The following is a 15,396-nucleotide window of genomic DNA, read 5'->3' as shown; positions in this document are numbered from 1 at the left end:
TTTGGATGTGTGACAATGTATGGTCAAGTGAATAAGGGTCACAATAAGTCACACATCCCTAGAGACTGGTCTAGAACTAACTTGCAACCACTGGTTGTGAGTAAAAATATCTATTTCCCAACCAGTTGGCAAGTGGTTGTTGGCAGTCAATGGAAAATCAATCCCTAGGAAAAATGTGTATTTCCCAACTGGTTGATAAAAACCTCCTTGCAGTTGCTTTTGTCACAGCAGACTTCCATGGTAATTTGCATGCAAGATGCTGACTTCTCTGCGAACTCCCAGTAGTCTCAAGAGCTTGATAAAAAAGCGACTGGACTTCTTCTTAAGCACTTAAGACTAGGTGTAGGTTCTCAAGTCATCCTATAACCTGGATGACTGAAAACCTACACACTCTCCCAGCTGTAGTGGAAAGTGCGACACAAATCGGAAACCTACAAATAACATGCCTTTTGAACCACGTTGGCCGCAGCGCAGAGGAATAACTGCTTCTCTCCAGTCCCGTGACAGGTCTTTGCTGATTTTTTTCTTTATTTCTTAAGCACATTACTTTCAGACACTCTTCATCTGCTCTTGATATTTTTTTCTTAATAATACCATTAATACCAGTAATACAATTTTTTTTGTCATCCACTTGTCCTCACATTTTTTAAGGAAACACTGCAAACAATGCCAAATTATACCAGGTTTTTAGTTAACAGCTCTTTAGGAATCACTTTGTTGGTGCATAAATACCACTTAATTTCTGTCAAACTGTTTCTTTGGAATTTTACAGAAATTCAAATTCAGAAATAGGTACAAAAGTGATAATAACGGTCTAAAGATACCATTTAAAATTGGTTCTTTGCTAAGTTACCTGTTATGTGCTGACAGAACAGTTTCATCCCATGAGTCAGGCGTTTTTTAATGCGTAATTTATTCAGAGTTCAGTGTTAATTGGCTTAAACTAAAAAAATAGATAAATAAATAAAACATGAAGGAGGAAACACAGGAGTGGAAAAAGCAGCCAGTTCCCAAAGAAATACTTTGAGTATTAGCCTCAAGAGAGCTATCGCTAAAGAGCAATATAACGATCACCCCCAAAAAGCAAAATATAAAGAAATAAACGTGGATAAAGTTTTTTTTTTACTCAGCACTAAATAATAAAAATATACAATCAGTGCGAACTTGTTTAACCATTAACACTTGGCCAGGTGTGGATAATGTATAGATTTCCAATAATATTCAGACATTTCCTATATTAAGCTAGACTATTAAAACAATTATGATATAAACAGCTACTTTCTAGTGATGTGTCTGTTGCGAACGAAATGGCTCTTAGAGCCGGTTCTTTGACATGAACGACGCGAGCCGACTCCTTATCGCGAGCCCTCTCTCGCACTTTTTTTCTGCTTGCAGCCTTGTGCTTTGCGCTGGGCAAAGGGGGAGGGGCGGTAGTTACACGCAGTAGCACAGGGACAGAGCAGGAGGGAGAGAGAGAGAAAGAGAGCCAAGGACAACAATGTTACATTAGAAAGGTATACTAATCATCCACAACTATTTTCAGTTGCAGATGATAAAGGATTCAAAAAGTTTATTCATGTAGGCCCATATGACAGAGAATGTGCATGTTCTTTTTGTTTTCATATTTTAATTTGTATTGAATTGTGTTGTGGTTTGCAGTGTTTTGTGTTGTTTCACTTTAAATTTGTTTAAAAGGAAAAAAGCTGAAAATTTAAATAGTTAAAAGTTGAAATGTGAATAGTTGGTTTTTGTATTATATGATTTCTTTATTACATTTTATGTGGAGTGAATAAATAAAAGTATATTTACGGTGGCCCCTACAGATAAAGCATGTACAAACTTAAAACACGTAAAAACTCAGAAGCACATAAAAACTCCAAAACATGTTCAAAAGACAACAGAAGTGCTCCAGGATGCTAGGCCCAGTGTTGAGCTTTTGTTACCTAGTGGCTACACAAGCCAACGACCGAATTTGGTGTGTGGTAGTAACAGGTAAACAAATTTTTTTTTTTTTTAATTATTTGAATATATATGAGTGCTTGTGTATAAATACACAAACAATACACATATTCTTTCAATTGTGTAATTTAAGTGATCTAGGTAGCTCTGTTTTGGAAGTTCAGTTAATGCTAGAAATGTGTTTTGGAGTTTGTACGTGCTTTGTCTCTAGGGGCCAGCGCATATATTTATATATAAACATATCTAAATAAAACCACTTTTTTTTACATTAGTAATTCCTTTTGTGCATAATTTTATATTATTGTTAATAATAAATTAATTAAAGCAACAAAACAACCTGAAGTGCCGGTTCGGAGCCGAAAGAGCGGGCTCTTTTTAGTGAGCCGAACCGAAAGAGCCGGTTTTCTAAAAAGAGCCGGAAATCCCATCACTAGTTCATAATATTGCCACATTTGAATAATTATTTAATGGTGTATTTAATTAATTCATTATGGCAGTCCTGGCGTTCCATAGACGGCGACCGGAGGACAAAAATAGCGTCACGGAGGCGGCTAGTGCTGCTTTCAAGGACCAACAGGGGTATTTGCAATTACTGCAGGAAAGAACAAAACGACTCAGAAAGGAGTGTTTCAGAAAGAGAGCTTTGATTCTCGTGCGATTTAAACAGGTAGTGCTGTTAACTATATGTTACATTACATTACTGAAAAATAAGCAAGTTGATCACATTAAAATATAGTCGTGTTGGAGTTAGTAATAAAATGTAAATGAATCATCAATCTCACTTCCTTCAAATAAAACCCAAATAAAAGAAATTCCTTAACAGAGCAGTTCCTTGAATAAACCTGAGGGAGCTATCTCCCATTTGTTGTTGTGATACCTACTCTACTAAAAGATCCAGATGTTTCTACGCCTTCACGAACACATTAGTAATTTTCACCAGAACACAACAATTTATTTTATCATTTGAAAGTGAACTTGGAGGACCCTTAACAGTATGCGTAGGATTATTTGTCAGCACTGACAGCATTGCTATTTTTTCCACCAGCTAACACCCGAAACATTTGTTTGCCCAGTCCTCAGGCATGCTTCTGTGAGAGTTTACAAAACACTGTGTGCAAATTCGGATTATATTTGCATCACTTCCAAATACATTTGACATTCAGTATTTACTCAGCTCCTGGCTGGAATTTGTCATAGATCTGTGGTAGACCTATAGTTTTGATTAAAACCTTCGGTCGGCATCTGTTATAGAATATGGCTTTTTAAAAAATTGTTATTAGCCATGTCATTAGATTGGTTGCAATGAAAGAGAACATACAGTTCTCCGACCTTTCACTACACAACAGAAAGTAGTATATTAAATACACAATTTGTACTACTAGAAAAACTCAGTGTGATTTGGACAAGGGAGCTGTGAGAAAAAAGGTATTCTTACAATTTAACTATAAATATAAATATCAGGATTAGGGGTTGTGTTATAGGTTATCTCAACCTATGCTTCTTTCATTGTAATTATACATTAGTTGGAGTTAATGCAATTATTTGTGTTGTGTGTTTTACATAGTAAAAACAGGAGGTGTTGCTCTCCCTTTCTTACACAGGGACATAGTTACATATAAAGAACACAATACAAACATTACAGTACATCCCATTTTACTTACAGGTTACCAAATTTGTTTTGGTTACTTAAAAAACCATAACATGCAACATCAACTATTAATTAATTAAATGCTAAAGAGATCATTCAGTCTTTCATGAATTTTTCTCCGTCTGATCTGGAGGGCCAGCTCTGTTCTAGGATGCCCTCTGGAGTGAGCGATGGGAGAATGGTGGCTAAGCTGTCATCCCTGTTGGAAAACATCTCCCACCCCATCCAGGAGACTCTGACAGCACTGAGCAGCTCCTTCAGTGGCAGGCTGCGGCACCCACGATGTGAGTCGGAGGTCTTTCCTTCTTACTGCTGTCAGACTCCACAACAAGGACTTCTCAGCTGACCAAACACACACATCCACACATGTGCAATAGCAATAACACTAAGTCCGATTCCCTTTTTCTGACAACATTGTATTTTATTCTGTTGTATATAGTATTTTTATTCTATTCTATTGTATATAGTATTTTATTCTATTCTATTGTGTACAGGATCTTATTCGTATTATCCTATCCTATTCCAGTGATTTTTTCTTAGTTTTTGCTACTGTAACTTTGCACGGTCAAATTTCTGTTGTAACAAAATTAATTTCCCACTGGTGGGACTAATAAAGGTTATCTTATCTTATCTTATCTTATCTTATCTTATCTTATCTTATCTTATCTTATCTTATCTTATCTTATATTAGCAGGGTAAAGGTTGTCACTGGCTGTTAGAGGGTGAAAAGTGGGGTATGCTCTTGATAGGTCACCAGTCACTCACAGTCTAAATGTACTCACTAGTTAAAAACACTTAATTGTATATTGTTTTTCATATCCTTTAAGACAACCAGTTATGGCATTGCTCAGCTGTTCTGGTATGTATTCAAAGATCCTGAAAATCTGTTTTTGAATTAAAAAGAACGACGTGGTGAATATATATGAAATAAACAAAAAACACCATAAATCACTGTATCATGAATTGCTATCAGGAAGGTGTAATATGTTAGCATGCTATACTAAACGAACATGGTGAACTTTGGTGCCAAAGAGGCCAACAAATTCACAAAACCGCAAGCAATTCTTCACTCTATTGTTGGTATTGTTGTTGGATCATTATGCCAGCCCAACTATGTCTTTTGTCTTTCTGTCTATATCTCCTGGGTGATGTAGCTTTGCTTTTTTTCCAAGATGATTTGCAAAACCTCCACTAACACCACATCATTAATTTGATGGATGCTTGGCCACATTTATATCCAGCAGTTCCAAAACGTTTGATGCATTTGTCCAGAAAGCACATAACACTAGAACGTCACTGCAAATACTTCTCTGACCTCTATCTCGCTAATCTTTCATCTTTTCTCTCAACTGCTCTGCTCAGCAATGTTGCTAGAGATATATTCTCAATACAAGCTTGTGTCCAACAGCTCTGCTCCATCTGAATTTGTGTGGGAAAACTTTGACTTTTCCCAGTGTGATGGTGCTAAATCAAACATGTATGCTTGGGCTTTTTGTTCAGTGCTGTGCTTTGTTTTTGGTTTTCCTGCCATTGTTGCAGTCCTCTGGGAGATCTTTAAAATATGCAGGAGAAGTACATCGTTATCACCTAATGACTTTTTCGTACTTAACCTCTCCACCATGGATGCTATCTTCTTGGTTTTCATTCCACCTGGAATAATGAATCATTTCATTTGGATGTATTGGGACTTTGAAGCAGTTCGGAACAGTGTTTATGCCTTAAATTCATCTGGAAGACCGCTCCTGATGGCTTGTACCTGTCTCGACTGTTACCTGGCTGTGGTTCATCCAGTCGTTTACCATAAGAGGAAAGGTCTGGCTCCCAGGGTTGTGATGGCTGGCATTGTTTGGACTCTCACAATCGCATCTGGGATTGCATACTTTCTTGTCTACAAGTTGTACTACAGCATGTTTCCAGTTGTGGTATTTTTAATTGCCTTTGTAATAATTGTTATCTGTGATAGTTTCATCATCCATACACTGAAAAAGTCTGGCCCTGGCAGTAACAACATCCACCCCCAGAAGCAAAGAGCCATTCACACTGTCATCTTCAGCCTAGTCATGGTAGTCATCTCTTACCTTCCTCCAATACTTCTCTTTTCAATCGGGGGACCTCTGATGCCCAGTGACAAGATGTTCATATGTACTATTGGTATTCCTATTACAGTTACCTCCACTTTGGGATCTGTTGCTATGCCCCTACTCTACCTTTATAATGCTGGAAAATTGGATTTTTTAAAAGTTGGATGCTGCAAGTTGTAATTTAAGCATCAGTATTTATTTCCACCCATTCCTTTTGAAATGAGTCACACAGAAGAAGAAGAAAAAAAAAACAGTCAAAACTACTAGCTGTATTTCTGTGTATCTGTCTCCTGTTGTCGAATGTTTATAAGATTCTCTAACTTCATATTTACAGGTCTTCCCTTTTATATAATTCTCTATGTGTGTTACATGTTTGATCTAATATTTTATTTCGGCCAATAGGAAAAAAAGTTGGAATAACAAAACCATGGGAAAACAAACCTATACATTTAATAATGTACAGTTAAGACTTGTGTTTGGGACCTGTGTGCTTTATCAGATGTTAATAATAAAATGAGAATGGCTGTATTATGTATTTAAGCTGATATATTCTTGATGACTGAGTTCCTCCACAGTAGAGAATAGGTGGGCAATAATGACTCTAATTAAGCAATTCAGGAGGTTTTTCTCCCAGTAGACCAACAATATAGAATAACAAGGCATGTTCTTCTGTTATTATGCAGAGGGAAGGTCTTTTGAAATTTAATTTTGGTGATTTTTTTATTTGCAAACAGCAGTTTTTAAATCAAGTGTGTCTGTCTATGCTGCTGTGTTTTAATATCTTGCTCAGCCACAGAGAATAAGAAAGCGTATGTTTCTTTAAATACAAATACTGGCATGCTAATGTAATCAGAATCAGCATCACAATACTTTATTGATCCCTAGGGGAAATAATTTTTTGTTACAGTGCTCCATAATAAAAAAACATTAACAAAGACAGACAATACACTAACTAAGAATAGCACAATATATAAATGCATATATATATATATATATATATATATATATATATATATATATATATATATATATATGTATACATAAAAGTCACTTATTAAATAGCTGAAAAATGAAGAACATGTGCAAGAAGGGTGTAGCTGTTGCAGTAAACAGTGTGTTAAGGCAGGAATGATTTCCTGTGTCGTTCAGTGGTGCTTTTCGGTAATCTCAGTCTCTCACTGAACGTGCTCCTGTGACTGACCAGCATGTCATGGAGTGGGTGGGAGGTGTTATCCAACATTGTCTTTATCTTGGACAACATCCGCCTCTCCGACACCACCTTGAGGGAGTCCAGCTCCATCCCCAGAACATTACTGGCCTTACGGATCAGTTTATCGAGTCTGTTGGTGTCTGTGACCCTCAGCCTGCTCCCCCAGCATGCAACAGCATAGAGGATCGCACTGGCCACAACAGACTCATAGAAAATCCTGAGCATTTTCTGGCAGATGTGGAAGGACCTCAGTCACCTCAAAAAATAGAGACGACTCTGGCCCTTTCTGTAAAGTGCTGTGGTGTTTGTAGCCCAGTCCAGTTTATCGTCAATGTTTACTCCAAGGCATTTATAGTCCTCCACAATGTCCACATTGACCCCCTGGATTGAAACAGGGGTCAAGTGTTTCCTGGTCTTCCTGAAGTCCACTATCAATTCCTTGGTTGCTGATTACCTTGTCAAACACACACTGTGGAAGACCTACAAATAGTGGTCTTCCTGTCAGGTAATCAACAATCCAGGACACCAGAGAAGCATCCACCTGCATCACTGCTAACTTATCACCCAGGAGGGTCGGCCTGATGGTGTTGAAAGCACTGGAAAAGTCGAAAAACATGACCCTCACAGTGCTCGCCGGCGGGTCCAGATGGGTGTAGACACGATTGAGCAGGTAGATGATGGCGTCCTCTGTTCCGAGACGAGGCTGATAAGCAAATTGAAGGGGATCCAGATGTGGTCTGACAATGGGTCGCAGCTGGTCCAGGATGAACCTTTCCAGGGTCTTCATGATGTGGGAGGTCAGTGCCATGGGCCTGTAATCCTGGGGGCCACTGCGATGTGGCGTCTTTGGAATAGGGACGAGGCATGATGTCTTCCACAGCACTGGAACCCTCTGCAGACTCAGACTCAGCATAAACAGTTTATGAAAGACTCCACACAGCTGGGGGGCACAGGCCTTGAGGATGCGGGGACTCACTCCGTCTGGTCTAGCAGACTTGCCTGAGTGAAGTCTCCTCATTTGCATCTCAACCTGGTATTGAGTGAAGGTGATGGGTGGGGGAGGGGTGTCAGGAATCTCAGAGGAGGCAACAGCGCCATGTGAAGAGAGAGGCTGGCACAGTGGTGTGGCTCTGGATTCCAGGCTGACCACAGGTGAGGTTGTGGGAGCAGACACTGTGATGTCGAATCTATTGAAAAACAGATTCAACTCGTTAGCTCCATTCTCACCGCCCTCAGCTCCCCTGCTGTTGGTTGGCCTGAATCCAGTGATGGTCTTCATGCCCCTCCACACCTCTCTCATGCTGTTCTGCTGGAGTTTCCACTCCAGCTTCCTCCTGTAATTGCCCTTAGCCTCTCTGATCTTGTCCTTTAGTAACACCTGGACCTTCCTCAACTCCTCTTTATTGCCCCCTCTGAAAGCCCTCTTCTTGTCGTTGAGGAGGGCTTTGATGTCCTTAGTCACGCACGGCTTGTTATTTGGGTAACAATGAACAGTCTGAGCTGGAACAATGGAGTCGGTGCAGAAAGTTATGTAGTCTGTGATATACTCAGTAAGCGCATTGATGTTATATTATATGTATATATGTATGTATGTATATTATACATATATATATATGTTATATGTTATACAATAATAATAATAATAATAATAATAATAATAATAATAATAATAATAATAATAATAATAATCTATCCACATATGACGTATGAATTTCGGCTCACTTCTTCTTACCTACAGGAAAAATATCTCAGCTCTTGCTCCAGCACTGATCCGCTGGGCACATTGTGTCTCTCTCTGTGGTCTTTAAAGCTCATGACCTCAGTCGTCGCACTTTTTTTTAACATGATTTGCAAAATTTCCACTGTCAGGAAATCAGGACACATGTTTAGACACCAGTTTAAAGATGAGTTTGAAACGTCCAGGCAGCCCATTACAGTAAGACCTCAGCACAAACACCTTCATAAAACCTCAAAACAAGGTACAGTACTCATTTGTTTGCGTTTTTGTTTAATAATGATTATTTTTATGTATATTTTCCGTTGTTTGCTGACCAAAGATGCCGAGTCTCAGCATCTTTTGCACATTTGTTTGATTATATAAAGACTTCACATCACATTTTTGTTTTTTAGAATCCAAGTTGCTTGCTTACAGCATTTTTATGCTCTTGAGACTATGCTGGGAGACACGGCAAACCTTCTGCAGGGAGGGGTTGGACTACCTGAGCAACCTCTGTAGGGTCCATGTATCTCCTCACACTACTAGTAGTGACACCGACACTAACACTCTGCTAGTTATCTGAAGTCAATAGAACGAGAAGTTCAACTTTAAGCTATACTCTGATTTTAAAGTTTTCCTTTATTTCATTTATTTATTTGAACTATGTCTATATAGTAAATAATTGCTGTACTGTATATTTCAGGTCTTTTAGCCACTGTTCAATAATGCTGCTTGGACTTCATCTTCAATACAAGCCTCCCTCCAACAGCTCTGCCCTGGCTGGAGTTGAAACGTCTAACTTAACCTGTGATGATGGCACTGAACCAGCCTTTTATGCTTGGGATGTTGTCTCAGCACTGTGCTTTGTTTTTGGTTTTCCTTCCACTGTTGCCATCCTCTGGGAGATGTTTAAAATACACAGGAGAAAAAATCCATTCTCACCAAATGAGTTGTTCATACTTAACCTCTCGATCATGGATGTTATCTTCTTTGTCTTCCTTCCACCTGGAATACTAAATAACTTCATTTGGCTGGGGTGGGACTTTGAAGCAGTTTGGAACGGTGTTTATGCCTTAAATATGTGTGGGAGACCGCTCCTGATGGCTTGTATCTGTCTCGACTGTTACCTGGCTGTGGTTCATCACAAGAGGAAAGGTCTGGCTCCCAGGGTTGTGATGGCTGGCATTGTTTGGACTCTCACAATCGCCTCTGGGATTGCATACTCGCTTTCTTCAAATTTATTTAACAGCATGCTTCCTGTTGTGACATATCTAATGGTTGTTATCATAATTGTTATCTGTGATGGTTTTATTTTCTATACATTAATAAAGTCTGACTTTGGCAGAAACAGCATCAATCCCAAGAAAAAAAGGGCCATTCAAACTGTCATCTTCAGCCTGACCATGGTCATCATCTCTTACCTCCCTCCAGTAGTTCTTATTTCAGTTGAGGGGTACCTGATCACCAAGCTGTCGATTCGTCAATGTATCTTAGAATATCTAGTTACCCTTTCATCCTCTTGGGGATCTGCTGTCATGCCTCTGCTTTACCTGTATAATATTGGGAAATTCGATTTTCTAAGGCTTGGACGGTGTAAGTTCTAATTGAAGCCACTTTTAATCATTTCTGCACCTTTCTCTTGTCAAATCAGTCCTGTAGAAGAAAACAACATTTTTTCAAACAGTCAAAACTAAAAACAGCTCAGTTTACAGATAAGCCCTATTCAGACTGTTTTTTTTGTGTCATGTGCACATTTAGATCATAGAAAGTGCCCAAGCCACCTCTATTGGGTGGGTTTCTGTGATTCTGTGAGTCTATATGTACTTTTTTTCTCTTCTATGTGGAAAAAAATGAAATAAAACAACAATGGAAACCAAATGAAGAAAGCTTTCATCTTCTTATACAACCCATTTTTGGAAAAGTTGATGTACTGTGCAAAATGTAAATAAGAACAATTTGCAAATCTTATAAAGCCACACTTAATTCACAGTAGAACACAGAAACCATATCAACTGTTTAAACTGAGAAAATTAAGTATTTTTAGGACAGGAGGCCATTTTTAGCATCAACTCATGTAACACATGTCCCTGTCATGTAAAAATATAAGATTTGCTTTTAAACCTTTTGATTCATTGAAAGCACTACAAGCAAGACAGACACTCTTCGTGTGAGCACAGAAGAGTTTTCCACTTGGTGTCAATCCATTTTAAACGAGCTTTGTCTCAGAGACGACAGCTGGGTTTCTGGATTGTGTTCACATGTGGCTTTTGCTTTGCATGACAGAGCTTTAACCTCCATTTGCTGATAACACAGTGAACCGTGATTTCTGGAAGTGTTGCTGAGCCCATGCTGTGATTTCAGTGACAGAATCAAGCCTGTTTTTAATGCAGCTACAAGGGTCTACGATCTAATACAGAGTTTTGGCTTTGTCCCTTACGCACAGAGATTTCTCCAGATTCTCAGATTCTTTTGATGATATTACCTCATGTGACTAATAAGAAATTAAAGTTTCACAATTTTACATTCAGTAACATTATTCCAAATTTGTTCCACAATGTGTAGAGATAGTTTTAAGTAGACTAGCAAACCACTACTCATCTTTGCTTTAAGAAGCTCTGCCTCGCTAAGATGCTCTTTTTTAAACCCAGTCATGTTACCAACCTGTTACCAGTTAACCAAATAATTTCAAAAATGTTTCTCCAACTTGTTTAAAAAGATATTTTAACAATGTATTTGCTCGGTTAAAGATTTGAAATGTTTCATATGTTCCATTGTGGATACAATTGAGTTTAATGAGATTTGTAAATGATTGCATTCTGATCTTAAACAACATTTTACATAGTGACATTTTGGGAACCTGAACTTTTAATTGAATGTCGTTTCCATTAATACACTGCACATATACTCTATTCATTGTTAATTAGAACAATAATAATAATAATAACCCAAGACTTTAGAACAAAGTTGTAGGTGGTAAAACGGCAGAGAATCTGGTGACATCTGGTGACATAAAACCTTTATTAGCTTTTAGATACAGATACTATCAGAGAAAAACAAACTAGAATCTCAGACTGAGATTTTAATCTGATAAATTGAATGAAAAAGTCCAATAAAGAGGTATGAAAAAGGTCCTGCTTCCATTTACAAGCCCGTAGACTGGAAAACTTTGGGAAATCAAGAACTTATTTTCCATGATTGATTTACATGGGCTTCATCGGGTGAATGATCACGTTACAAATGTAAATGTTGAAGGCAGGCAGGTCATCTTTCATGACACTCATCTTCACACAGGTGTGCAGGTATAAGCAAACATCGTTTTCATAACTCAGTGCAGAAGCTGTAGGAAACAATAACATGTTAAGTAATGTGAAAATTGAGGGGAAATTTTTATATATTTGCATTATTCAAATATACGAGTGAAGCCAAAGGTGCATTTCTCCAGTTCACAACAAAGTACATCCATATGTTTATATATATTTATATATAGATATTTATTTAAAAAATGGAATATAGTTGTAACAATGTGAAAAGTAATAATGTAAAATTAACAAGAGGCATCAAAAGCTATATGTGATATATGTGTTTTACATCTGTGAGCAGTGGAGAGGAGTAACTTTTCTCCTTCTTTGAAACAGTCTGGATGATACATGCATTGAGTGCACTAAGATGGAACAACTCAAGTTATTTTTAATGTCTGTGCAATTAACTTCAAATGCATAAAATTATATTTTATATGATATATTATCTGCTGAATTACTATTCTGCTTCATTCTTCTGCCATTTTTGCAGCAACTTCTATTTTTAATCCATTATTTTCTGCTTTAATCATTTTAAAATGATTAAATATAAAATAAATCTGTTCTGCTTTTATGGCGCCAGACCTGTACTACACCTTTATATATGCAAATCCTTCCTAGCAGCAAAGATTATTCAACCTCCCCAGATTGTCCAAATACAGCAAAGGCATGATTGCACTTCCTGCTGTCGGGATGATCAAGACAGGTATTGTTAAGACGCACTCGTATTCGTGGTCATCTCTGACAATGAGATGCCCAAAGACGTACAGCAGCACTGGGGGGAAATATGAGGTGATGGTCATGACCATGCTGTTGGTGATGATCTGGAGAGCCTTCTTCTTCCTGGGGTGGAGGTGTCCCCCTCTGCGGTAGGACTTCTTCAGGGTCCAGAGGATGGGAGCATCACAGATTACAATTATGGGGAGCGCAATGACGTACACAAACATGGCCCATGCACTGTGGTTTAGCTCTTGATCCACTATGGACATGGACCCTTGAACCATCGTAGCAGTCCACGCAGCAGCAGCCATAAGGACCCGGGGAGTCAGACTCTTCTTTGTGCTGTAGGCGATGGGATGGAACACAGCCATATAGCAGTCCAGACAGATGCATGCTGTTAGAAGAGGTCGTCCAGCCAGGTTTAGAGCATAGAGAAAACTGATGAAGCTCTGGAAAGACATGATGCGCCAGAGGAGGAAGTTAGTCAGGCCAAGTGGGACAAAAAATAGGAAGACCAGGTCCATGACGGTGAGGTTGATCATGAAAACATCATTAGGGGTGATCGATGTTCCAGCTCTGTGTCTCTGAAACAGCTCCCAGAGAACAGCAGCACATGCAGGAAATCCAACCAGAGAGAAGAGAGCGCTGAAAAACACCCAGACTATAATACCTGGTGTTACGTCTCCGCAGTGTTCCCACTTGCTCTCCAAAGGCTCGCTGGAGTTGAAGGTTAGATTCTGAGAGAGCATTTTGAAGCAGTAAGACTGATCGTCTGCGCCTGAAATGAAACAGAAATTAATGAGATTCTCCCGAGGAAACAAAAATCTGAAGACGCTTGCTTTTCCAGTTTCAAAGTCATCTTACCTTCACGATGCGTTCTTATTATTGGGAATGATTTTGTGTAGATGCACACAATTTGTTTCTCCTATGAAAATGCTTATTTGAATATGCAAGTGACAGCGAGGATCATTTTTCAAGCTTGGCATGGACTGATTTATTATTTTTTTTAAGTGACTAATCATCTGATCTTAGATCCTGCAGATTTAACAGTTATTAGAGGAACTAGTTTTCTATTTATTAACCAGCAACAATAGTAAATGCTCTGGCTACCTTTAAAAAAAAGCTTTCTTTCACATGGTATAGTTAAAGGTCAGAAGTCAGGGGGGTGACCTACCTAGGAGACTACTTTAAATAACTATTCTTAATTATTCGTCCATGGATACAGTGACTTTTGCCGTTGTGTGCCAGTGTCACAGCTCATGTCGGTCAAACTTAATCAACTTTTCTCGAGTGATCAAAGTTGGATAAGATGTAGCAGATTAAAACATAATTTTGTGAACGAGTCAAAGCTGATGCACAATAAAAGCATTAAAAGCATTTTCACAAAGAACAAATGTACAACATAAGCAGGCAATCTAACAAGAGATAATATATTATTTTTAAAAAGCAGTAAAGCGGGCCCACCTGCAGCTACAGTGAGGTTTTTATGTGTTTACATCTCTCTTTAAAAGACTGTACTTTCTCCATGTTTAATGATTCCTGTTGGTAGAAGACTTGCAGAAAGTGGTTGGACCATGAAGCCGTTTAACTTTCTACCTCAATGGTACATTTTAGGTAGAGCTTCCTGATTATACTTATTTTTATGTATTTAACAACGAGAATAAAACTACTGCCATTAAACCCTTTTATCTTTGAGCCAAAACAATGCTTCTAGGGTTTATATATTACTTGACTGTCTTCCCAGTTTCTTTGTGCTGAGAAATTATTAACTTCTTGGATTATGTTCACAGGTAATATAGTACTGTATTAATATAACACTACAGAATAGAAGCAAAGTTACAAGAGGGTAAATTATAGACTGAATTATAACAACAACTAAAGATCATTGATCTTCAAATTTCTTGAGCAAACAAAACTATGAATGTCAAGTCCAAAAGAATATAGTAAGATCTGGGATTAGGACACACCTGATCCAGACCTAACTCTAGGTGTGTGAAAAAAGGAAAATTTTAAGCCTAATCTTAAAAGTAGAGAAGGTGTCTGTCTCCTGAATCCAAAATAGGAGCTGGAGAATAAACTAGAGAAAATGAGTGATCCGATCTATTACTATGGAGCAGAAAGATTTAGAACAAAACAGCTGAGAAAGAAGGTTAGGGTTAGGAAACACTGATGCTACTCGAGTCCAGAAGACAGAAATTGAACATACTATGAAGAAAAGATGGTAGCTGAGAAAACAATGGAAGAAATCTTAAGTGGAGAAGAGAGCAGCCATTGTCCTCCTCTATGCAGAACATAATGCAAGAGGAAGGAGAAGGCAAGAACCTCCATCTACAGTGCCCACTCGGGTTTGCCTTTTCACAAAAGAAAAGAGCAGTGAGGTACCTTCTGACATACCACCGATAACATCTGATGGATGATAGTCCCCCGTGGTGCAGCAAGGTTAAGAGGGCTGTAAGCTTCAGCTCCAACAAAGAATCGATCCATCTCCAAGTCAAAGGTCAAACCCTAATTAGCACACTGTGATGCATGAGAACCAAAAACTAGCTTACAGTCAGTATCCTCAGTGTGCCAAATGAGCTTCCACCAATTTCCCAGATTGCTCTAAGAATCTAGGAAAAGTTAGTATCAAGAAACTTTTGAATAAATCAAATAAAAATGGAAGAATTACATATGTATAAACCAGACAGTCAGGGTAGACTCTAGTGTGTAACAGCCTTGTTTTTTCTTTGCCACAACATATGCAAAGTTTCCTGAAGGCCATAAAG

The 15,396-nt window shown here is 38.4% G+C and overlaps 1 protein-coding gene across 1 annotated transcript; it reads right to left on the bottom strand.

Annotated features, from left to right (window-relative positions):
* Positions 1–12,528: 12,528 nt before the first annotated feature.
* On the bottom strand, positions 12,529–13,380 carry LOC148101759 (P2Y purinoceptor 3-like). The gene has a single exon (XM_087845184.1). It carries the CDS (start codon positions 13,378–13,380, stop codon positions 12,529–12,531), a length of 852 nt encoding a protein of 283 aa, XP_087701310.1.
* Between the last annotated feature and the right edge of the window lie 2,016 nt (positions 13,381–15,396).

The sequence above is a fragment of the Neolamprologus brichardi genome, chromosome 8 (genome assembly GCF_056152115.1).
Source record: "Neolamprologus brichardi isolate AB-2024 chromosome 8, ASM5615211v1, whole genome shotgun sequence".
Taxonomy (NCBI): domain Eukaryota; kingdom Metazoa; phylum Chordata; class Actinopteri; order Cichliformes; family Cichlidae; genus Neolamprologus; species Neolamprologus brichardi.
The sequence above is the reverse complement of the archived record's forward strand: the minus strand, read 5'-3'. Positions and strand labels throughout refer to the sequence as shown.

Coding starts and splice junctions, on each gene's coding strand:
- LOC148101759 (XM_087845184.1), bottom strand. CDS start 13,380: ATGCTCTCTCAGAATCTAACCTTCAACTCCAGCGAGCCTTTGGAGAGC.